Source organism: Macaca nemestrina, chromosome 14 (genome assembly GCF_043159975.1).
Source record: "Macaca nemestrina isolate mMacNem1 chromosome 14, mMacNem.hap1, whole genome shotgun sequence".
NCBI lineage: Eukaryota > Metazoa > Chordata > Mammalia > Primates > Cercopithecidae > Macaca > Macaca nemestrina.
This window is the reverse complement of record NC_092138.1, coordinates 21,829,397-21,853,890: the sequence shown is the minus strand read 5'-3', so window position 1 is coordinate 21,853,890 and position 24,494 is coordinate 21,829,397. Positions and strand designations below refer to the sequence as shown.

General features: G+C 36.5%; 1 protein-coding gene across 4 annotated transcripts in view; it reads left to right on the top strand.

Annotated features, from left to right (window-relative positions):
• The window catches only part of LOC105498700 (proprotein convertase subtilisin/kexin type 5), a 469,848-nt gene that overhangs the window by 224,734 nt on the left and 220,620 nt on the right, over positions 1-24,494 (top strand). For all 4 annotated transcript variants that reach the window (XM_071077655.1, XM_011770951.2, XM_011770953.2 and 1 more), the window contains one exon: positions 19,261-19,364. In XM_071077655.1, the coding sequence (XP_070933756.1) occupies positions 19,261-19,364 (104 nt within the window). The remainder of the gene's footprint in view (positions 1-19,260; positions 19,365-24,494) is intronic.

Here is a 24,494-nt window from a genome sequence, read left to right as displayed (position 1 = left end):
CTGTGTCTTTTAATTTAAACAGAGTGTTAGCAAATTAACCTTTACACAGTTGCCCGATAAGATTGCTTAGAAACTCCACTGATGTATTAGTGAGTTTACAAGAAATATGTGAAATTTAGTATTAAATTTAGTCTCTTGAGGGTTTGTGGATTTTACTCATTGCCAGGACATTTTTGTTCTTGATAGTGCCTATGGTAACACCCCAAATACCATCAAATATAATTTTTCTTGCTAAGAAAAAGAGAAGATGACTTTTTTTTAGGGTCTATTAGTTTCACATCATAGCCTGCTACTTAATCACTTTAGTCAAAGCATATTAAAAGATTCATTGCATAATAACTCATTGGATGGCTTCATCAAATATTGCTGTTTTTGTATTTAAAAATTCTCAGATTATATTCCTCTACTCTATATTGAAACACAATTCAAACTTAATCTGTTTATATGCTAAGTTTTCTTCGATTGAGTTTTGAATTGATCTAGCCTATGGCTACATTGTCTTGCCCTGTAATTTTTTACTTCCAGGACAGTTTTGTCATATAAAAGTTAAAATTGTTTGGTGTCATTTGCTCGGAAGAGCCTAATTGTTCCTAGTGGCACTGGAATCTAGTTTTTGTATTAACTGATTCCAGCATTCTTTTTTTTCCTCTGTTTAAAAATTTATAATCATAATGCATTTTGCCATCACTAGGAGAGAAAAGTAAATAAGGAAAATAAAAAGGACAGATTGAAAGCATGTCAGTTTACTAACATGTAAGATTTTATTCATCCTGACATCAACAAATTGATTATGGCATCTGATGTGTTGAAAGCTCCAACCGACACATTCATAGTGAAATGAACTGTAATACCTGCAATAGAACATGCAACACAAAAAGAAAGACATTATGTGTTTATAAGATTGCATTATTTCTTACCATCTTAGATTAAGTTTTCATTTCTCTATTCATAATTCTGAACTTTATTGAGTAACCACCTCATGTGTGAGTAAGATGAAGTAAAAGTTTATGTTGTTTGCATATCACAGAAAAAGCAGTAAGTCTGTGACGCCTGGTAGTATCATCCCTACCAGTAAAGATTATAGCACATCAGACAGTGATATCCTGTTTGTGACCCAAAAGATTCTTCTTGCCATTGGCCCCCCTTGAGTGTGGAGATGTTGCATAGTGCAAAAAGATAAAATGAAGAGAGAAAACGGTGGAAAAAACAGCAGTCAACCTTCATTGAATGCTTGCTTTATGCCAAATACTGAGCTGAGTGTTACACTGGTAATCTCATTTTATCCTCAAAGCAGTGCTCTAAGGTAGGCATTATCACCACATTTCCTATGTGGAAAACGAGGGGTAAGAATTCACACAGGTGATAGGTGTGGTAGGTGGATTCAAGGTAATGTGACACCAGAACCCACCATTCTACCACATCACCTTTCTGTGTTAAGTACTGTAACGGGACATGGTTAATTACAAATGGACACTATAAACTGCAAAGTGAATGAATGAGTAAATGGAGAGAAGGAACTTTCCCTACAGCTATTCAAAAGTAGGGATAGGTATCTATTCCAGTATCTGTAGTTAGTGAGATATTGTTTAAACTCTAAATCTTGATTGATTCATTCAGGAAATATTTATTGAGTCATGCTTGTTATCATAATTTCTTTATTTTGAAACAAACTTTTTCTTCATATTTCTAAACCTGTAATACATCTTACAAGTCATTGTTGCAATGTTTAGCTAGTTCGGTATGTGCCTGGCACTGTGCTAAGAACTAGAATACATCTATGAATAAAACATGCATGGTCCTTGCCAGAGCTGCCAGGAACAGTCAAGTAAGTTGAGCACAAATGTGTGTGAGGCCTTGAACTTGGCTCCAACAGAGCCTACATTTCAGTCTAGGGAGGTAGAGATTAAAGATAATTATATCTGGCGTGAAGGAAAAAATAGAACAAAACATTATATTGTGCTAGCGGGATTGATGGTAGGGTGAAGAGTAGGAAAGGATGAATAACAGCAAATAAGGAAAAGAAGTGGCAAGGTCATCAAGGAGATGACAGCATTTTTGCTGCAACTGGAGTCATAAAAGTGATTCAACTTACAGTTGGTTTTTGTGAGTTTTTAACTGAGTTATTGCTTTCTGGCAACGTTAAACACATCTTACCTTTTTCATCTAATAGAGCTTGTAGTCACAACCAAGCCTTAATAGAAGGCCAAATGATAAAGAGGAATACCTGAATGATCCATAATTTTTATATTCCTATAACAAATTTAGAAACCTGCCTGTATATGATTGAAAACAGGTTGAGGCCGGGCGCGGTGGCTCAAGCCTGTAATCCCAGCACTTTGGGAGGCCGAGACGGGCGGATCACGAGGTCAGGAGATCGAGACCATCCTGGCTAACACGGTGAAACCCCGTCTCTACTAAAAAATACAAAAAACTAGCCGGGCGCGGTGGCGGGCGCCTGTAGTCCCAACTACTCGGGAGGCTGAGGCAGGAGAATGGCGTGAACCCGGGAGGCGGAGCTTGCAGTGAGCTGAGATCCGGCCACTGCACTCCAGCCTGGGCGGCAGAGCGAGACTCCGTCTCAAAAAAAAAAAAAAGAAAAAAAAAAAAAGAAAACAGGTTGAAAACTGGCATGACTTCACAGATGAAAATTGTTCATCTAGTCAGCAAGAATGCAGTTATGTAGTCTTCAGTGAGCACTCGAATTTATTTGAAAATCTTGGTACACAACCAGGGAATGTTGATGCGAAAGAAGAGAATTCTAGTGAGATTTAAAATAGGGAGGTGAGGGTCTCTCAAGGGCTCTCAGCAGAGTCTGCTTGTTATTTAGCTATTGGAAACCTTTACAAACAACTTGAAAGAATGTTGTAGCGAGCTTCCTGGAGAGAGTGTGATACAGGAGTGATCGTATTAGTCATGCTGAATTTTTGTTCGTTGCTCTGAATTTAGGTGCCATTGGAATTGACATTTGATAGCCTCATTTTCCATAGCAGATGTATTCAATTTTATAATTTTCAGTGTGCTAAAACTCTCAAGCATTTGGGATCCCATACCTGGAATATAAAGCAATTGTTGTCAGTTTGTCTGAAGAATCATAACATTGGAAGACTGCCCAGAAACCATCTGGTCTGTAGAGATGCTATTCAGTCAGAGTGTTCAGGGGTCACCAGGCAAAGGTGAATAACAATGGCAATGTAGGTTAGTTTTAAAACAAAGGTATATTTTTTAATTTAAAAAAAGGAATTTTTCAAGTGACTCATTCTGATTATATATACTGTTTTCGCATAACATTTTCCTACTTGTAGGAAATGATGCTATCCTTACTTAGCAATGAAAGTGATGAATCTCACGTTGATTCCCAAGTTGAAAAACAATGTTCCAGTCTTTGAAATACAAAAGATTGAGAGCCTTTTTCATCAAAGTGGTGCTTGCAAGCATTCTACTAATTTCATTTGCCACTAATACCTTAGAAGCAAATAAATATTTATTTAATACTGACAGATTCCAGGAAGAGCAATCCCATGATGATTATAATATATTATTAGCAATAGAACCATTTTTAAAATTTAGGTATTTATTTATATAATGTATTATTTATAATATAATCTTCAAATTAATATAAGTATTATCAAAATACATTTTATATAATATATATATAAATCATGTAGCATGTAAATCAAATATCTCCCTACACAGCCAACTTTAAGCATGTTTTAAGCTTTTAGTGTAACTCCTAATGCTATGATGCTAGTTCCAAATATTCTTAATATATGCATCATGTTTACTATAAAAATACTGCATACTTTGTCTTCAGTCTGCATTTTGCCTTCCTTTCAGATTGTGTTGTTCATTTTGTTGTTCCCCTCCCATTTGTTTTTTTAAACCAACCTTTTTTTAACCAAATAATGTTCTTCTAACCTGCAGTCAAGCAAGATTAGATTAAAGAAGGTTTCAGGTTTTTGTGGGTGCTGTCTCCATTCAGTTCTTGGAAATTAGATGCTGAGACATTTTTGAATTGTAAGGACTGGTATTCAAATTGAATTTGAAAAGTGTATTTCAAAGTCACTCGAAAAGATAATAATGCTTCGCATCCTCTACTAATCACCTAATACTCTTTCATGTTCGTATTTGTCTTACCTGCATATACCCAACATATTACCTTTTGGCCATAGTTATAGCAAGTAATTTTTTAATTTTTCATTTGCTTTTAGGTATTGTTTATATTGTTTTGAAATAGGGAATTTTTTAAATTTATTTTAAAAGTATTATTTAGTCAAATACATGTGTTCTTTATGAAATCTTCAATTAGATAGGCATACCCAATCTTTTTGTACCTCCTAGAGAATTTTACATATGCTGATGAAGCTATGTATGTTTCACCCTAAATGAGTCCAGACTTACATGTGGCAAGGAATTTCCTGTACCTTCAGGGAATTCATGGACCCCAGATTTAAAAGTCTCAGGCTAGGAAGTTCTTTCCTATTTCAAAATTTATTAATAAGTGACATTTTCATGTAGTGTTTTCTTTATTTTTTGAGTTTTTAATTTTTAATATTTTTGTAAGTACATAGTATGTGTATATAGGGGGTATATGAGGTGCTTTGATACAGGCATGAAATGTGTAGTGATCACATCATGGAGAATGGGATATCCGTGACACAAGCATTTATCCTTTAAGTTACAAACAATCCAATCACTCTTTTAGTTATTTTTAAATGTACAATTAAGTTATTATTGACTATAGTCACCCTGTTGTGCCATCATTTAGTAGGTCTTATTCATTTTTTCTAACTATTATTTTTGACCACCTGTAACCATTCCTACCTCCCCCCAGCACTCCCCATCACCACCCTTCACAGCCTCCGTAACCATTCTTCTACTTTCTATATCCATAAGTTCACTGGTTTTAATTTTTAGATACCACAAATCAGTGATGATATGTGATGCTGCTTTCTTGTTTTATTTGTCATCATTAAAGTTTAACCAACTAGAGTTTATTTTGTTGTCCAGTATGAGGATCTACATTGAGTTTTTATAGGGATCCTATTTGCCCAATGTCATTTGTTAAGTAATCTATCTCCTCCAAAAGCAGTTTGTTTTGTCTTCTTTTAAGTTGTTGCATGTATGAAGACTTCCTTTACTATTTTCTGTTCTATCATTCTACCAAATCTTTAAACATTACAGAATCACTTCATATCTTAAACATTTTCTTAAACATACTTATTCGTTCATTTTCCCAGATAAAATTTAGAACTAGTCTTTTGTGTTCCAAAAACAATCCCAGTGGCAATTTATAACAATTGTGTAAATCTTGGCTTCTTTACAAGTATTCCCAATCAAGAAAATCATTATACATTGTTTAGATCTTCTTTTTATTGGCATATTAATGTATCAGACTTGTCCTTAGTTTCATAGGTTTTCAGACGTATTTTTTGGAATAGCAAATATTTGTTTGTTTTGCTATTGGTATTATTTCTTTAACTGATTATTACTTATCTGTAACAGAGCCATTATTTTTGTATGCTTTTCTTATCCCTAGGTCCTTTAACTCACATTATATTATAGCTCACATTGTATCTTGTTTGTTTTTTTCAGAATATATTCATAGCATCTGATGATAGTAATACTTGTCTGTGTTTTAAGAATTTTTCATATTTGTTCTTATTGGATAGTGGTACAGATTAGTCATTATAAGTTGAGATTTTGGAGTCAAGCTAACTTCAGTTCCAATCCTGCCTCTACTATTATTTCCTGGATAGACTTGAGCAAGTGGAAGTCGTATTTCTTAACCTTGTTTAGTTGCAGTTTTTTCATCTGCAATTTGGGTCAATAACTCAGAATCACAGGATTGTTGCTAGCAAAAAATGAACTTAGGTATATGGAAAGTACTAAAAATAAGGAAGCTGATATCATCACAATATTACTTCGATTACATTAACCCTTCAAAAAATAGTAAATATTATGAAATAGTAAGCATTCACATTTAGATCCTGATTTTCTATTGATTCCTTTTTTTTTTTTCCACCTTCTGTTTCACTTTTTGTCAATGTTTGTGTTTCTTTTAGATGTTCTTCATAATGCCTATGCAGCATTTTTGGTTTTATATTATCATTAGGAATGAGATTTGGGTGTTTCCGTATCCGTTGAGATGAATATATAGTTTCTCATACTAGATTTGTTGATATAATTTATTAGAATAATACATTGTTAATATTCCCTGCTTATATTTATGAATCAGATTTAGTTATTTAATATGCTATTGGTTTAATTTTAGCATATTTTATGTCTTTGAGTTTATTTTTCTGAGATTTTCTTTTACTACATAATGTATGTGTATATATGTGTGTTCTATGCTATTATTACGGCAGCTAGCTAACATTAGTTGTGTACCTACAGCAGATAAATAGCATTTTCTAAAGTATATTTTTGGTATATTTCATGTAATTCTTATCTGTAAGGTAACACGGGTAGTAAACGGAGAGTCAAGCTTTTAACTCACTTTTTTTAAACCCATGTTGGTTTGACCTTGAAACTGGCCTCTGTCTCTGCAAGTTTTTGGTATCAGATGATGTTAAATTCACAAAATAAATTATGGAATTTTGCAATTTGTATTTTCTCTCCAGAGACCCTTGGGATCAGAGTTCTTGCATGTTTGAAGGAAACCATCTGGCCTCAAAGCCATTTTTAGAAGTAACCCCAGTATTTTCTAATACTATAAACATCTCTTGTATTGGTTTTTATGACTGCCTTAATATTTAGAATTTATTAGTGTTTTCTTCTTAATTTTCTCGATTAGTTCTTTTGTTACTGTTTTTCAAAGGTCCAGTTTTGAGATTTCTTTATCAGTAATTTTTTTTCCATTTTTCTTTCTTTCTTTTTACACTTTCTTTCCTGTTTTCCTCTTCATTCTTTTATGAATCTTACTGGCTGAATCATTGTTAATTTATTTTTCCTTTTATATTAATAAAACTTTTTAAAGATGTGAATTTATCTCTGAACACACTTTTGAGAGACTGTCATTTTCTAATGATATTTTCACATCCTGTTTGATAGAATGACAATTGAGCAAAGTACTGTTAAGTGTTAAACAAACTTTGTCACTATTGAGATTTGACCCTTTTTTCACTACATTGTGGTCAGATAATAGGGTTAGATGATAACAACACCAGTGTTTTGTGAGGTATTGTTTTCGCTTAGGGCAATTGGTGAAATTTCCTTTTGGCCCAATGTAACTTCAACTTTTCATTACAAGCTCTTAAGTTGATCTGTGAAGTCTTAAAAAAAATCACTCTTGGCCGGGTGCGGTGGCTCATGCCTGTAATCCCAGCACTTTGGGAGGCCGAGGCAGGCGGATCACGGGGTCAGGAGATCAAGACCATCCTGGCTAACAGTGAAACCCTGTCTCTACTAAAAATATAAAACAACTAGCCGGGCGTGGTGACGAGCGCCTGTAGTCCCAGATCTTTGGGAGATTGAGGCAGGAGAATGGCGTGAACCCAGGAGGTGGAGCTTGCAGTGAGCCAAGATCGTGCCAGTGCACTCCAGCCTGGGCGACAGAGCTAGACTCCGTCTCAAAAAAAAGAAAGACTCTTTATAGGACATATATTTCAATATTATTAAATTTTAACTATAATGTAAACAAATCCTGTATGTTTTTTCTCCTGACATAAATGGATTAAATTTATCTGAACATTACTGTGCTTCTATCAGTTACTTATTTTTTCTTTTTTTTTTTCTTTTTATTGAAACAAAGTTTCCCTCTTGTTGCCTAGGCTGGAGTGTAGTGGTGCGATCTCAGCTTACTACAACCTCCAACCTTCACCTCCCAGGTTTAAGCTTTTCTCCTGCCTCGGCCTCCCGAGTCGCTGGGATTACAGGTGCCCGCCACTATGCCTGGCTATTTTTATTATTATTATTTTTTTTAGTAGAGATAGGGTTTCATCATGTTGGCCAGGCTGTTTTCAAACTCCTGACCTCAAGTGACCTGCCCACTACGACGGCCTCTCAAAGTGCTGGGATTACAGGCATGAGCCACTGCGCCCCGCCTACTTCTTTTTTCTTAAAGTCTTTGATTCATCCATTTTCATGTGCAAATGTCATGCTGTTACATCTTTATTTTACTTTGTCTTTCAAGCAAATTCAACTTTTTGTCCTTTTAAGTGTTTTTTATCTAAAATGTTATGTTGTTTGCAATGAATTCTCCCATTCGTGAATCTTTGTATATGTTTTGTGCAGGGGAAAAAATCTATGTCTATTGTTTAATTTTTAGTTTTCATATTTTATACACAGTTGTAAATAAAGCCGTATTTTGAAATCAATGTGTTTTGTAATAGAACAGGTATCACCTTTGACTCCTTGCTATATAAACATGGCTTACATTTACCGCCCTCATCTACTTATTTCCCTGTCTTTAATACCATAATTTGGATTTCTGCCACAGACCATTTTTGTTAATTTATTTCTTAGGATTTTTTATTCCCAGAAGAATTCTTTTAAAACAATTATTAAGTCTCAATTCTGTTCATTTTATTTTGGAGTCATCATTAGGCCTTTTCTAATAACAACTATATATTCTACAGTTTTAAATTTTGAGTTATTCATAAATCGAAATAAATCTTTAAATTATTTACTTATTTTATTTTGATCTTCAGAGTCTGTATTTGTTGACGGGCAACTTAGTCAGTTTTCTCAATCCTGCGAATATGTCTTCTGTATTCACTCATGAAGGACGACAAAGCTAGTGTAAAATTCTTGGGTTTATTTCTTTTAAATCATTTTAACTGTTCTATTATTATCTTCTAAAATTAGCTTTGCAGAGAAAATCTTAAACTAGAAGTCCTGTTTTGCTTAGTTTTAGGATTTTTTTTTTCATTTGTATTGTAATGAAAACGTATATATTTTAGGACTAGTCTAGGGGATGCAACTCTTTTCATTAATATGTCCTGGAAAACATTAAGTATTTTTAGCCCACCTTGAACATTTTTAATCAAATGTGACTTTGATTAGTGGCGAAGATCACCACAGAGCTTCAGAGCCTGCGTCCTGAAGTATATGAGAAACCTTCCTTCAAATTCCTGTTCTGCTTCTTACTAGTTACATGGCTTTGAGAAAGAAAGTTAACCTTTCTAGGCCTTAGTTTCCTTATCTGTAAAAGGGGACTAATAATGCTGTTTATCTCATGGGGTTGTGTGTTCATTAAGTGAAGTTATATACCTAAAGGACCCAGTAGAGCATCTGATAAATAGGAAAGACTCAGTAATTGTTAGTCCTGAGAGCAAGGTAAAGCTAATATTCTGAAGCCAGATTTGTTTCCTGTCCTCCAAATCCATCATCTTGTCTTCCTTGTCATCTCTTTCCTTAAAAATATGCAAGAAGTGGCCGGGTGCAGTGGCTCATGCCTGTAATCCCGGCACTTTGGAAGACCGAGGCAGGCGGATCACGAGGTCAAGAGATCGCAATCATCCCAGCCAACATAGTGAAACCCCGTCTCTACTAAAATACAAAAAATTAGCCGGGCATGGTGGCATGGGCCTGTAGACCCAGCTACTTGGGAGGCTGAGGCAGGGGAATCGCTTGAACCGGGGAGGTGGAGGTTGCAGTGAGCCGAGATTCGTGCCACTGCACTCCATCCTGGTGGCAGAGCAAGACTCCATCTCAAAAAAAAAAAAAAAAAAAGGCAAGAAGTCCTCAGATTTGTATTCCACATCATTACCTCAGCTTTCCATGATATCAATTCCACCTATCCATGTCAATTTACTCTTTCCTATGCATCCTTTGCTTTTGCTAATACCACTTCATACTCCTCATAATCTTCCTTATTCTCACTCAGTTTGCTTTATTACTTGGTTGATTCCTTTTCCCTGCACTGTGTTTTCCATCAGCTCCATATTATTGTTATTCTTCAAGTCTGGACTCATCTCTTTTTTCTCACCACTTCGTTTTCCTTTCCCTGTACTCTTCTCTTACATTTCTTTTTCCTTCTTTTCCTTTTCTTTTCTTTGTTTCCATTCTTTCCTTTTAAAAAAAAATTATTCATTCTCAATTAAAAAAAAAAAAAAAACTGCTACAGAAAGGCTGTGGCTCTGTCCTTGCTCTGCTTAGCCTCCAAGCACAGACCTACTCAAATCTGCCATTGAAGGATGGGATGAGGAGCAAATCTCCTTGTCCAATTCTGAGATTCTAGCAGAGATCCCTCTGAAGTGAGAGGATCATTTCCTACCCCTTCTGACAAAACTAGAGGCTGAACGGCCAGTCCCTACAAGCACCATTAACCTGACTCTTTCCGTCATGCCCCCCTCTAGTCCGAGACAGTGCAGGTGGCGAGGGTCAGAGCTGAGGCTCTGAAATCAGACTGCCTGGGCCAGTCTCAACTGTGGCTAATTGTATGACTTTGAGGAAGATCATTAAACTTCCTCTGCTTTGATGTTTTTATTTTGTAAGTGAAAGTAATAACAGTATTTGTCTCACAGGACTGTCACAAAGAATAGATGAAATAATGGATGTAGAATTCTTTTGATAGTGTGTGTGCCTAGCTCACAGTAAGCCTTCAATACATGCCATCTACTACGCCACACTATGGGAGATACATCTTTTAGGAAATGTCTTCAGTAGTAAGAAAGAGGGTTGAAAAAGAAAAAGTCCACGAGTTAGCAGTCAAGATGTTGACTCAAGGCTACCAAGCTCAAACTACCAAGGCCAAGGAAGCTGAAGGCTACCAAGGCCAAGGTCTATGTGGGGTTTTTTGTTATTCTTTTCTGAATGGTTGCTGCAGCTCCAATCATCATATCCACATTCCAAATAAAAGGAGAAAGGAAAAAATGATGCAGGACCAGCAATCCTTATAGCAGGAAAGCAAAGCTTTCTCAGAAATGCCCAGTAGACTTTTGCTTTATTAGTCAGAACTCTGTCTCCTGGGTACCCTTCACTATCAGGGATTCTGGAAAGATACCATTTTGGCATCCCAAGATATATAACAGAGGGAGACAATGAAAAAGAAAGTTAAAAATTATTTTCCTCATAGTCACATTAGCTCATAAGGTTTTTTGAAATACTTCCAAAATTTCTGAAATAGATTTCTGTTAGTCTTTGTTGATCTTTTCCTGTGCGTGTGTGTATGTGTGTGTGTGTGTGTGTGGTGTGTATTTTTTTAAATATTTTTTGTTCATATCAATGATGTCTAATAATTAGAAAGACTGCTAGGAATTGATACACTAAACTGGGAGTTTCTAAGATAGGCATAATAATTCAGCAATTAAAAAATGAAATAGGCTGGGTGCAGTGGCTCACACCTATAATCCCAGCACTTTGGGAGGCTGAGGCAGGCGGATCACCTGACATCGGGAGTTTGAGACCAGCTTGACCAATGTGGAGAAACCCTGTCTCTACTAAAAATACAAAATTAGCCAGGCATGGTGGCACATGCCTGTAATCCCAGCTACTCAGGAGGCTGAGGCAGGAGAATTGCTTAAAACCAGAAGGCAGAGGTTGCGGTGAGCTGAGATCATGCCATTGTACTCCAGTCTAGGCAACAAGAGCAAAACTCCATCTCAAAACAAACAAAAAAAGAAATCATGTGTTTTATAGCAATATGGATGGACTAGAGACTGTTATCTTAAGTGAAACAAGTCAGACACAGAGAGACAAAATACTGCATGTTCTCACTTAAAAGTGAGAGCTAAATAATGTATGCATATGGATGTTGAGTGTGGGATGATGGACAATGGAGAATGAGAAGTGGGAGGCGGTGGGAGGGGGTTAGATGATGAGAGATTACCTAAGGGATACAGCATACGTTGTTTGGGTGATCGATTCCCTAAAAGCCTTGATTTCATGACTATGCAATATATGCATGTAACAAAATTACACTTGTACCCCGTAAGTTTATACAATTTTTTTTTAAATAGGCATAATAACATTTACTTCAAATTCTAGAGGCCAAAATTCTTATTTTCATTAAAGTTGACAGTGAAAGCTGATCATTGAAAAGCCTCATTTTAAAATATACTTCAATAAACATCAAGAGAAGCATCATTTTAGTTCTTTTACTTAACAGGAAAAAATGGGAGAAAAAAGCTATAAAGTAATTTAGAATCATAATAATAATGGCAATGCAACCAATGATTTCTGTTGCCTCTCCAAGGGTTTAACTACTGGCTTTTGAGGTGAAAACTCTGCAAATCTCTGAACTATGTAGAACGTATCAAAAGCACTTCAGTCTGGCAATTTGGCTAGGCAAATAAGTATACTTGTCCTCATTCTAACATTTGATATTCTAAAACACTCTCATATCAAACCAAAGAACATCTCACAATCCTCCACAATTACATCAATGGCTAACTATTAAGAGGGAAGATTTCCCACACATAGAGTGGATTTATTAACAGTCCTAGTGGATCCAAAAAGTTCATTCACCAGCCAATTAAATTGCCACCTACACTATTAGGCTTGTGAAAACCAGATCTTTTTGACAGATCTTAGTAGCATTGTTGTTTCACTAAGCAGAAATATACTAAGGTGTTAAAAATGCTGTTTTGTTCATCTGTTAGTGAAAGTAGAAAACATATTACTAAAGTTTAGGAACATTGCAGAAAACTTAGCCTAATTATATACAGATTCATCAAATGCTGGTGTAAATTCAGCGAAAGTAGTCCTTCTGAGTTGTAATGGTACAGTAGGTTCTTAATCTCAGTAAATCATCATGGCGCTTGTCTTTGGTAGCCTATCATATGCCAAGCTCTTTATTTCCATTACCTCAAATTCTTGCAACTATCTTGTGGAATCAGCGCTGTTTTCTCCACATTGTGGCTGAGGAAACAAGAGACCTCGAGAGGTTCAGTAAATTGTCCGGTGTTACAGAACTATCAGGTAGGAGGTCATGATTCACCCCTAGGTCTTCCTGACTCTGATGTGTAATTTCCACCATTCTCATATGATTAGAGGCTGTAGAACGCAAAACAACATTTTTTTATTATTTTGAATGAGAAATAGAAATGAGGGGGGTAACCATGTCTTCCTGCAGGACTTAGTCTGTGAGCCTAGAACTGCATAATTTATTCATGCTAAGTCCTGGGACAGCCCACAGAATGAGCAGAAAAGGGAAAGTGAGCAAGAGTTTCTCACAGGTTGAGGAGGATACGTTTAGGAACACTGACACTGTCACGTGTTGCCTACTCTGAACAGTTTTCAAGCTTGGGGTAAAAATGAAGGGCAGAACTAGATTCTGGGTTATGGGTTTGAATAAAAAGAGGCCTTAAGGATTATATTCAGGGCACAATTGTTGGAGGGAGTTAAGTCTAAAGGGAGACCTGGTGGAAAGCTTCATATTTGCGATTTGATTTCAATGCTTGTGATCTCAAATGACTGACCCTTCCTCAAGTTCTATTTTCTAAGAGCTTATGTAGCAAAGTATTTCAAGGAAATGATTATTGAGCTTGCAAACAACATATTATATTTTCATAGGGCCTGCATAAAAATGTAATTTTTGTCTTTTAGATGCAATAAGTATTTCCAGTGATAAGCCAGGATTTCTAAGGAAAAGAAGATACTTCAACTTCAATGACAAAATTTTTCTTTATAAATTAGGGGCTATCTTTTCTTAAGTGTGTTTAGAATCCAAATTTACCTTTGGTTTAGAGTAAATCCAGGGGATTCGAATATTTTCACAATAAAACTTCACGTGGTCCTGAACCAATTTTTTGTTTTCTTTCATTTTTTCCACTTTGGTTCAGGTGTGGAGGAATCATAAGTGGGTATTTGGATAATACCAATACAACTCACATATCTAAGTCTTGAGGCATTATTAGCTGTATTTTCCAATACTACAAACCAATTTTAGGCCTGAGACTTTTGAATTATTGTAGAATACAAAACAAAACAAAGCAAAACAAATGCACCCCCAGTGGTGGATAATCCTGCTCGCAATACGACTGACAATCTGATGATCCTTTCGGGCGCTTCATTACCTAACAAAAGAAGATTGTTTTTCTTTGTAGGAAGGTCGGTATTTTATTCTTGAATTACCACTTTCATACACTAGCTGCAATCAGAGTAATGTTTTCACCGATCTCAGCAGGCTTTAAATACATTCTGCCTCATCTTTGTGTCTCCAGCTCACAATGAATCTGTTCCCATAACTGCCGATTTTTTTTAGCATCGGTACAGTGACATTAATTTTCTGACTGTTTCTATATCTATTTTACATATACAAAAGTGGTTTTATTTTGCATTGAAGGAGACTAGTTTCATCTTGGATTGGTTTTGAACATTTAGGAAGTTGGATATTTGTGATGCAATTTTCCCATTGATCTGGGCCTCATCATTTCATTAGACAGAATCACTTGTGTTTTAGGATTGCTCTTTTAGGAAACAGGTTCATTATCTGGACTAGCTGTTGCTCCTCTTATTGATAAATTCTCTTTCTGTAATAAGATGTATATCTGTTGTCTTTTTTATCAGCTGCCCCTAAATGACAATGAGGATATATTTGGGTGGTGGGTTGAGCAGGAGGTTGGTTATCTTTTTCTCCTTAATAAGTGCAGGTGAGTCAGTCACCCAAGATTTCAAATTGGTCCTTGTTTTTAAAGACCACCAGGTACAGAAACGGAGTCTCACTCTGTCGCCCAGGCTGGAGTGCAGTGGCCGGATCTTAGCTCACTGCAAGCTCCGCCTCCCGGGTTTATGCCATTCTCCTGCCTCAGCCTCCTGAGTAGCTGGGACCACAGGCGCCCGCCACCTCGCCCGGCTAGTTTTTTGTATTTTTAGTAGAGATGGGGTTTCATCGTGTTAGCCAGGATGGTCTTGATCTCCTGACCTCGTGATCCGCCCATCTTGGCTTAGCACTCACACATGAATTTCCCAGAATTATCTGGGAAAACCTTTTGGTGAAGCATTTTTTTTTTTCAATTGAAGTGCTGGCAGTTGCACTTAGCCCAACAAGAAACACTACACAAAATGTCTCTCTTGGGAGATGTCCTGCTTCTTCTAAACCTTGTGTTGGGCCTGTGAAATACTCGGAACTGCTCAGAGTAGAAATGTAATGCAAACACTGTGTAGTGATAGTGTCAATTATGCTGTTTTTGCAGCTGAAAACTAGAAGTGTTTAAGGTGAGGTTCAGCTGAGGTTCATTGAACAGAGAAGGGTCACATAGCCTGGCTGTGGACCACATCCAAGTGTGGCCATGGCAGGCAAGATGACAAGTTCATAACAATAATGGTATGCAATAATATACTGATGTTATGACACACAGCATACATGTAAACTATTATAAAAATCATGTGATTTTCCTGGTGTGTTATTTTTCTGTTTACCTTTGAAAGAATGGGTAAAAGTTAGGCCTTTGGAACCTGCAGAACAAATTAAGACTCAGGAATCTTCTGAATGTTATGGTAAACAAAAATCAACAGAGTCGAGAAAGAGTGTGTGCACAAAGTGTGTGTAACCATGAGGACGCAACGTGCCATACTTGGCTTTTTGATCCAGTTGTCAAAGAACTTCCTGACAAATAGATGTGTGTGTGTATCCATTAGGAAATAGTGTTATATGGTGATTGATAGCATAAGTTATATAGCCAAGTCCAGCTGGCTTGAATTCTAGTTCTACTTACTACCTGTGTATTTGAGTTACTGTGTGTAACTCATAGCCTCAATTTTGTTGTCTGTGAAACAGGAATAAGAATGTTACCCACATCATATGATTTTCAATATCATGCAACAATGATGTACATAAAACATACAGTGCCTAGCCATGGCCAAGTGCTCACTAAATGTTGGTTATTACTATGAGTTCAGCAAAGGATGCAAAACTAGAAATGATTACATATATAGAACTCCCCAGAAAGTCATGTTCATTTCATTGGTTTGAAAGGTCATAGATGGCTACCCATATCTTGTAGGTGTTTATAAATGTTACTCTCTTCATGTATATTTTTGTTTAAGGGCATTTGTTAATAATTCCAGGAAGAAATTTGAGGGGTGTGTAGCATAACTACATGTGATTTATTATAGGGCGGTGGTCACGAGACTCAGGATTGGGAGATGTTCTTTTCTCCAGGTGGGTTAGACTTTTGATCTCTCAATAGTTGCTTGCTTCAAATCTCTTGTTGCACAAGTCTGTCTATTCTTGGAGATCAGAGAGGTCTCGGTTTTCAGAGGCCATTGGAGTTTGGGTCCAAGATACTTGGCAGAGAGGAATAGGTATTAGCGAGTCCTAAATTATGGTTGTGGACTGTGGAGTTCCCTGCAGAGAGCACTCAGCCTTCTCTCTCTGCATTTACTTTATAAATGGTTTACGAGATCTCTCATAGTTTGACTTAGTCTTTACTTATGCATCATCCCTGTGAGTCTAAATACAAATGAAAAGTAAGATGTGAATCAGACGTATCCATAAACAAGAGTCGTCTCTGGATTCTAGCAATAAATAAACCATAATGTCCAGTAAAATTAACCTATGGCTGTTTCTTGAGCTAATTATCTTCCCACAGATAGAAACACTACTGATTCCAGGTCCACTGGTTTTTCAATTTGTCTTCCTTCCTTTATTTTGGTGAAATTCAGGAAATTTTCAAATTAGATCATTTCTGAAGTTGTGCATTACCAAATATCAGAGTAAAACCATCCAAATACCTTCTCTTTCCATGTGTAGTTCCAATTTCCTGAAGCTAATTTCTTCCTTCTAATTACAAGCACTCCAAGAACTAGGTTTTGCTACTCAGCATGAGAACAAGTAACTCTTATTTCTTCAGTCTGAGTTTGAATGCAGGAGACTTCCTGAATCTGCCAGAATACAGGTGCTTAAGGTATAAGATCAATATAAATGTTCCCTGTTCTATTACGAAAATTAAATGTTTAGTGCTAAGGTTAACTAGGGAAAACGTAGATCTCCCAATGATCAGAATTTCTTGCTTGATATATCTGAAGGAATCTTGCCCTGGTGACAGGTAACATGAGACATTGACTTCTTTTCTTATTTTCTCCTCCCTAAAGGAGAGTTAAGTTTAAGGAGTTAAAACGTGGAAGTTCTAACTAGGTGTCAAATGTTGTTTTAAAATTACTAGGTTGATGTAGGTATTTTCATCAAATCCAAGTGTACTCTTTGGTGTCTCACTGTTTACTCATGACAAAATGAAAATATATATGTTCATTTGGGAGGATTCTGCTCTACCATAAATAAGTGGCTAGAATGCCTTTCTGGACCAAGCTTTCTTGTCATTTTTACCCTTCACCCTAATAACTAGGACATACCATCTTAGCAGAGCTAGAACATCTTATGTTGAGACTGGCATTCAAAATTATCCCTTGACTTACTTTCTGATTTCCCTGACAGTAGTGCATTGAGTCTACTGAAGGATCATGTGAATGAATTTAGTGTTACTCAGCAAAGGGTCAAATCATGCAATTTGTTTTAGAAGCAAAACGTCCTGCCCCCTGGATTCCACCAAACAGCCTCCCTCCCTTTCTTGAAAGTTTCTTGCTTTATCAGGTTCTAAAATTGGTTCCTAACAAGTGCTGTAACCTAAGAAAACAAGAATAATTCTGTTTTCATCGTTCTCATAGTTTTAAAGTTTATGTAGTTGGGATTTAATTTCCACAATAAAAGTTCTTTTGTTAATATCACTTTACCAAGTAGTCTAGATCCAGTCTTACCCACTTGGGAAACTTTAAAAAATGGCAGGACTCAGTCTCCTTTTATTTTTAATCTGAGACCATAACAGAAAAAGTGTCAGAACTCAATAGTACTTTTCTTTCCCCATTTCTTTCATATTCAAGCCACCAAATAAGAGCTGTGGCTGCAAATTTTAGCAAAATGCTTTGCTATCTACCACTTCTTAATGGCTTATTATGCACCAGGCACAAGGTTAAGTACTTGGCATTATTTTAACTGATTCAATCAGTATAACGATATAAAGCAGATACTAGCATCCATGTTCTAAGTGGGGATACTAAGACTTTGAGAGGTTAATTTCACATAGATAGAAAATGAAGGAGTCAGAATCTGATCACTAGACCCCTTCTTACTAGAAGGCCACCGTGACCACCCTAAAGAGCATAGATGTGGTGAGTATGATGGGGGAAAAAATGTACTATAAAGTGAAGAAACATACAGCCCCTATCATGAAAAATTAGGCACAATTAAGATACTAAGTTCTCCCTCTGCCTGAAAGACCCCAATATCCATACACCTATAAAAGAGAGTGCAGAAAGACTACCTCAAGGCCCATCACACCTCAAGGCAGGTAGTGAGTAATTTTCTCCTCTTCCCTTAATCTTCTCTCCCATCCTTTGCAAATATTTCTGCTGAAGTGAAGGTGGCTGGTGAGAAATAAATAAAATGGCTGCACACACTGCTTGAAAATTGTCATATTTCTTAGTTAAGGAAAAGATCAGCACACCTCAGAATTCAAGACTGAATCAAATAAGTATCCTGATTAGAATTGCATGCATGCCCTGAGTCAAATGCCTTCGAGTATATACATAGTCAATGAAAGGGAATAGAAGTCTGTGTGTATGTGCTTGGATTTGTTTTCTGTGTGATTACGATTAGCATTGCAGTTCTCCAATGAAAGTATCTCCTGCTCAGTAGTCTCTTTTGTGCTCTTCAGTGCTAGTAGCCATAAGAAGTAGGTATCTAATAACACAGTATAACAACTACCCATTGCAAATTAAGAATGCCCTTATAACTGTCTGTGCCTTGGAACCCAGCTTTGGGTTCTGTACCATATTCTCTTCCTTAAAAATGCTGACAATTGGGATGCTGTTTTGTTGAGATTTTTCCATATCCCACATACGTATGCATAGAAGGTTCAACATTGCTGAGTTCTTTTGGTTAATTGCAACTCAGTTACCGAACTATTCAATGATTAAAGAAGAAATGTTCTGGAGGCCTTCTGTTTTGATTCTAGCTTACTGTAATCTTCTGATGATGATGCCAGCTTTTATACAAAGGACGACAGCACCATAGTGGGCAGCCATTTTGTTGAGGAAACTGGAAACGCTCACCCTTTTAAAAACCTAAGCTACCCTGACTACAGTCTTATTATTTCTTCAGTTTAAGGTTACATTTTCTGCCTCCCACAGACTAATGTCACTTCTCCATGTTGAGAACAAGAGCGACATTTGGCATTTGGTTATCCCAAACCCAAATCTCTGACCCTTTGTTTTTAGTACTTTGCCATTTTGATTTTGCTTTTTTAATTTGCTTGTGACTCTCTGCTTCCCCCATCTTTTTTTTTTTTTTGGTACAATGATTCTTACCTTGTCTTTCCCCAGTCCGTTTCTGACCTGGAGAGACGTACAGCATGTTATTGTCAGGACTTCCCGTGCGGGACATTTGAACGCTAATGACTGGAAAACCAATGCTGCTGGTTTTAAGGGTGAGAACTTCTTTCATATTCTGTCACAGGCAAAATATTTTTATTTTTCCCCCATTTTAAACGGAGAGCAGGAAATAGAACCCCTCAAACAAAACTTTAAATTTTGTGCTGACACACAAAGAGCTTGATCTTTTAGTAAATAAAAGGCAGGTTGATTTTTTTAAGTTAAAACTACACAGATAAGTGAGATTTCTTTGGTTTCCCACATCATAGGTCAATTTTTTTAAAAGATCGACCAACTCCCATGTATAGTCGACCTATGGGACCCCTGATTAGTTTACTATTTGCTGTCATTGAGTAAGTGATATTTATAATAATGTATTTTAAAATTCCTCACCTTCTATAGGACTACTTCCACTTCAGTAGTAAAGTGATATATATTGTTCACTTTAGTGTAGCACTGTTAGTTGCTAAGGCCATGCATTCTACAAATTTTGCTTTTGTTTGTTTTAAATTTTCCACAAAGAAAAACAGGTAATAATTCTAAGAAATGTTACTTTATATAAACTAAAAATTCTGATGAAGCTTTATAATGTCCAGTCCTTATGCAATTGTGCACAGTATGTAACAAGTACTGAAGATTTTCCCATGGCTAATACGGATCACAGTTCCCAAAGTCTTATTAACAGTAGCTATTCTGTTTATTGTCATAGGTAATATATGTTATAATAAAAATAAAATGGCCATATAAAACATATATCCTAAAGTTTAGTACATTTACTCAAGTTGTAAGTGACCTAAGTTATAATAAAGTTTTAATTCAGTAATCTAACTTATAACAAAGATTAATTTGTTTATATCTACAGACTTAAAACGTATTCCCAAATAATCTTAGTATCATCATATATCTGTATGGATGAAATACAGTGTTCCATAGCACAGGGCACATCTACTTAAAAATTGAGGTTCTGATGGTCAGACCATTGGTAACATGGTCCTGAGCAAGTCATTTAATTTTTAAGGGCCCTAATAATTTAAGCATTTTGGATGCTAAGTAATATTATCTACATATCATATCTTACATATGATCTTAATATATCCTTATATATGACCAATATATGCAAATATTTCTACCAGAATGTATATTTTTAAAATTACTTGTAAATAATTTATTATAGACTCATGCTGAAACAAAACCTATAAATATCCTGGATTACCAGTGCCACATTAAGAATTCTTTGATTAATATCTTCACAGAAGGCTTCACGCTATTTTTAGGAAAAGAATATGTCCCTGCTTTGGAGTATTATCAAATACCTTTCCATGCATGTAAACTATATAATGCAGCAGTTTTCAATGAACTTTTAATCTAGAATTGTAAATACCTGTTGGCATTGCATTCTCTGAAGCCCAAATCAGGAGATTTGATCCCAAAATTGTAATTGTATGGGCAACATCAAAATTATTAGAAATTTCAGTTGTTCCAGAAAATCCAGGATGTAATTTGCCATATGTATGTTTCATTTTGATTAGCTTCCACATGCTCCCAACTCCTACAATATAAATCCATGAGGCTGCAGGGGAGAGAAGGAGCTGACACATAACCTTGGCTGATTGAAAGCTGGAACGAACTTCTTAGTAGAGGGATCACAGACTAAGGACATTAACCTCCATGAAGTTGAGGAAACTTTAACCCAAATAAATGTCTTAGTTTTACTTATTATTCTTTGGCAATTTAAAAAGAGCAAATAGTTCTAACAAAAATGCAGCTCTTTTGAAAACCTCTGTTGGTTTAGGAGAGGGGGAAACAGAGGATTTAGACTAAATCACCAGACCCAAACCTGAATTTGAAGAGGGTTGTGCACTGCTTCTGGCAAGGAGGAAATGGTATTTTACTATTGCACGTGGCAATATTTAGTATAATATTTCACTCTTCTCTTAGATGGCTGCCAAGAGTAACAATTAAAGTTCACTTTTTCACAGATGAATTATTCTGAATGGGCTGGACTCCCAGTGGGATTGTTTTGTAATTTTGTTGATGGCAAGTCCCATATTTCATCTAAACAGGATCATAATAAGATGACTTTAAAAAAAAGAGTTATTTTCTTCTCTACTCTAAACATTACCATCCCCTCCCTGGAGTCCCACAAATAAATGTGATTAAGGCAGAGGCTAGCAGGAGAAGCAACATGCTTTGGGGAAGTGGAGAATGCGGGGTACTAGGACTGCAGAAAGATGCTATGACTTTTTATGAAATAACATCTGAAAGAACAAAAAAGAGCTAAGGCTTAGAAAAGGTTCCTACACCAAGAGCTCAACAAGGGCTTGTATTTAAATTAGGTCGGCCGGCTTTCGCAGGTCTTGCTTAGCAGGAATCCATAGTCACCTATTTCTCCTTAGACTGGGAAAACGGAAATTGCCTGCCTACAGAAATGTATGGTCCTGGGTGCCCTTCTTTATCCCACCCAACTCTGTCCTAACACTGAGTGAAATATATGCATGAAATGAATCTGAAAACTCCTGTTCTTCCTTGGGCTTGCTTTTGTGTCCCAGTGTTGAGTAATTTATTAATAACTTGTTGGAAGAGTAGTTTTAAAAAAAAATAGAACAATTTCACAAATTGCTCAATTGCCAGTAATAGGGACATCAATGTCCCCCATCAGAATTTCTTTCTCATCAGGTAAGGCAGAAGCCACTTAGGGTAGCAAACAACTCAGTTTTGGAGTTCAGACATCACTAGACTTCATAGTCTTTATTATCACTGATAACTTCAGTAAAGCCAACACCCCAAAGAACAGTCTCTACCAAAACCCTACCAAATCCATTTTATCCAACCTCCTTACATTTCTTCAGACATACCCCATGTCCTACATCCTAGGCAGACAGCAGCACTAGATGATGTTTGAGCTAGACTTGTGTGCGGCCCTCCTGAAGGCAGACTTGATCCATTCTTACCCACATGTGTTATGGACTGGAACAGGGAAGGTTTCTCATTCTGAAGCAGCTGCTGGCTTGGACAGATTCTCATTCAGGCTAGGAAGTTGGCCTTGAACAACTAAAGAATGTGGCTTTCTGAGGACTCATCTCTGTTTCTCGGAGAGTGGGATTACCCTGGAGGTGCTCACTGATGAGCTAGGGACAGAGAACTTTCTTCTCCTTTTTCTGTGCCCTCCTTATAAAAGCACTCTGTAAATGACCCTATCATGAGATTACCTCACAGGGAAGCCACATGTAAACATTCTTATGCTAATGGCACCTTAATTTTCAACAATTTTAATCAAACTAAGATTATTCTGCCCTGCTGCTTCTTAAATAATAATAACAATCTCTTATAGTATAATTAAAATATCTTTTCCAATAGATTAGTTTTTCAGAATAAACATAATCCGATGAATACATACCTATGGAAACTGACTAAACGTTGTTTTGCTTTGTTCATCTTGTGAATAATCCTAGCTAAGTTTCAGACAACAGCTTTTGACTTTAAACCTCCTCCAGAGATAGTTTTTTTAAATTAAATGGAATAAAGATCATGTACCTATCAGAGAATCTACTTTAGATTGCCCATGAGAATAGGGAATTATTTGCCTTAGACCAGATGAACAGATGTGATATTCTGCCACCAGAGAACTGAAATCCAAATTCCAGTATTTTGCTTCTGACCAATATTTGCAACGCCAGGAGATGACTTTGGCATTAAGCTGTTTGGGGTTTTGTTAATGTTATTTCTTTCCTCGCTTGATCCCTTCCCTTTCTGCTTATGAAAAGTCTTTTCTGTTTTGTTTTGTTTTCTATTCTTTTTAATTTTCCCTCGTGTTCCCTAAAGCATACGAATTAGCCATAAAAGTGAAGGCTGTTGCCATTCCAGCTGGTTTTTCTTCCTGGAATTTAATGGATATTGTCTCTTCATTTATCTATTTCCCAGTATTTCCTGAGCACCTTCAGCATGCCCACCCAACACATGTTGAAGTCAGCACAGAAAGTGGGAGGGGAAGAAACGTCAGGGACACCATGGCATGGACTAATCTGACCTGCCCTGGTGTAACTTACATACAGAAACAGAAATTTACACTCCGTCTCTTTTTTTCTTTAGTCAAGCCCAAACAATCTGTCAGGTCATGTTAGATAAGTGATGATGATCCTTCTCTCATCATCTAAAATTCAGGTTAATGTCGGCAGCAGAAGGCATCTGCTATAGAGAATATCTTTGTCTGCTGTGTATTTTGACCAGCTCCATTTGGGCATATAGTTTATGCAGATCCACAGAGCCATGCGGAAGACTTCAATGCAGGCATTTTTCATAACCTGTGGCTTATCATCATTTCAGGAAGAAGTTAGCTCTGTCTTGTGATCTCCTCCCTTTTACTGCTGTAATCTGAGGAAACTGTAAATCCACTGATCTCTCCCACCAGTGCCTGGGCTGTGCGGGCTGATTCTTGCCTCGAGTCCTTATCTTTGGTTTGGGTGTGCAGTTATAATTATAATTGAATGCATGCAACATCAGCGATCTAGTTTTCTTTTTTTCAAAGTGTTTATATTGGATTATATGACTGTATACAGTTAAACTCTCTTAAATCTAGGAACAGGAATAGACGTCAGATAATAAATTAGGACCTTCTGTCATCTTTACTAGGCGAAAGAATGAAAAAAATGTCATTGAAAATCAAAAAATGACAACTAAGTGAGAGAGGTTACCACGCCTTCCATTTCACTGCCCTCCCAGACTATGTAAGTCTCTTTTTTTCTACCAGCATGTTGCTGAAACCTCCCCCATCCCCACTGACTCTTTCTTTGACCACAACTAAACTACTAGATTTTGTTTTTTTTAATTTCTAACTGATTACCCACTGTGGGGAAAACAATTGACAGTCTAACATGACTTCTTAGCCTCCGAGGCCTTAACTTTTAATAACCTGTATTACTTTTAATTGCCATCATTTTATTTCCACTGGTAGGGTTGATAATTTTAAGATGTCCAATATATTTTTAATACCTACCTGTCTTGTTTTCAGTTTGTAACACTTATTAAAAAGAATTGAAAGTGCTGAAACCATTAAGCATGCTGTGTGTTCAATCAAAACGAAAGGTTTTAAAATGTGTTTTTGAGTGTTTTTGAGTTGTGTTTTGAGTGTAAAGTGATTTCTGATGTGTTACCATTTGAAAGGGTAAAGTTTCATTGTACTTTATTAT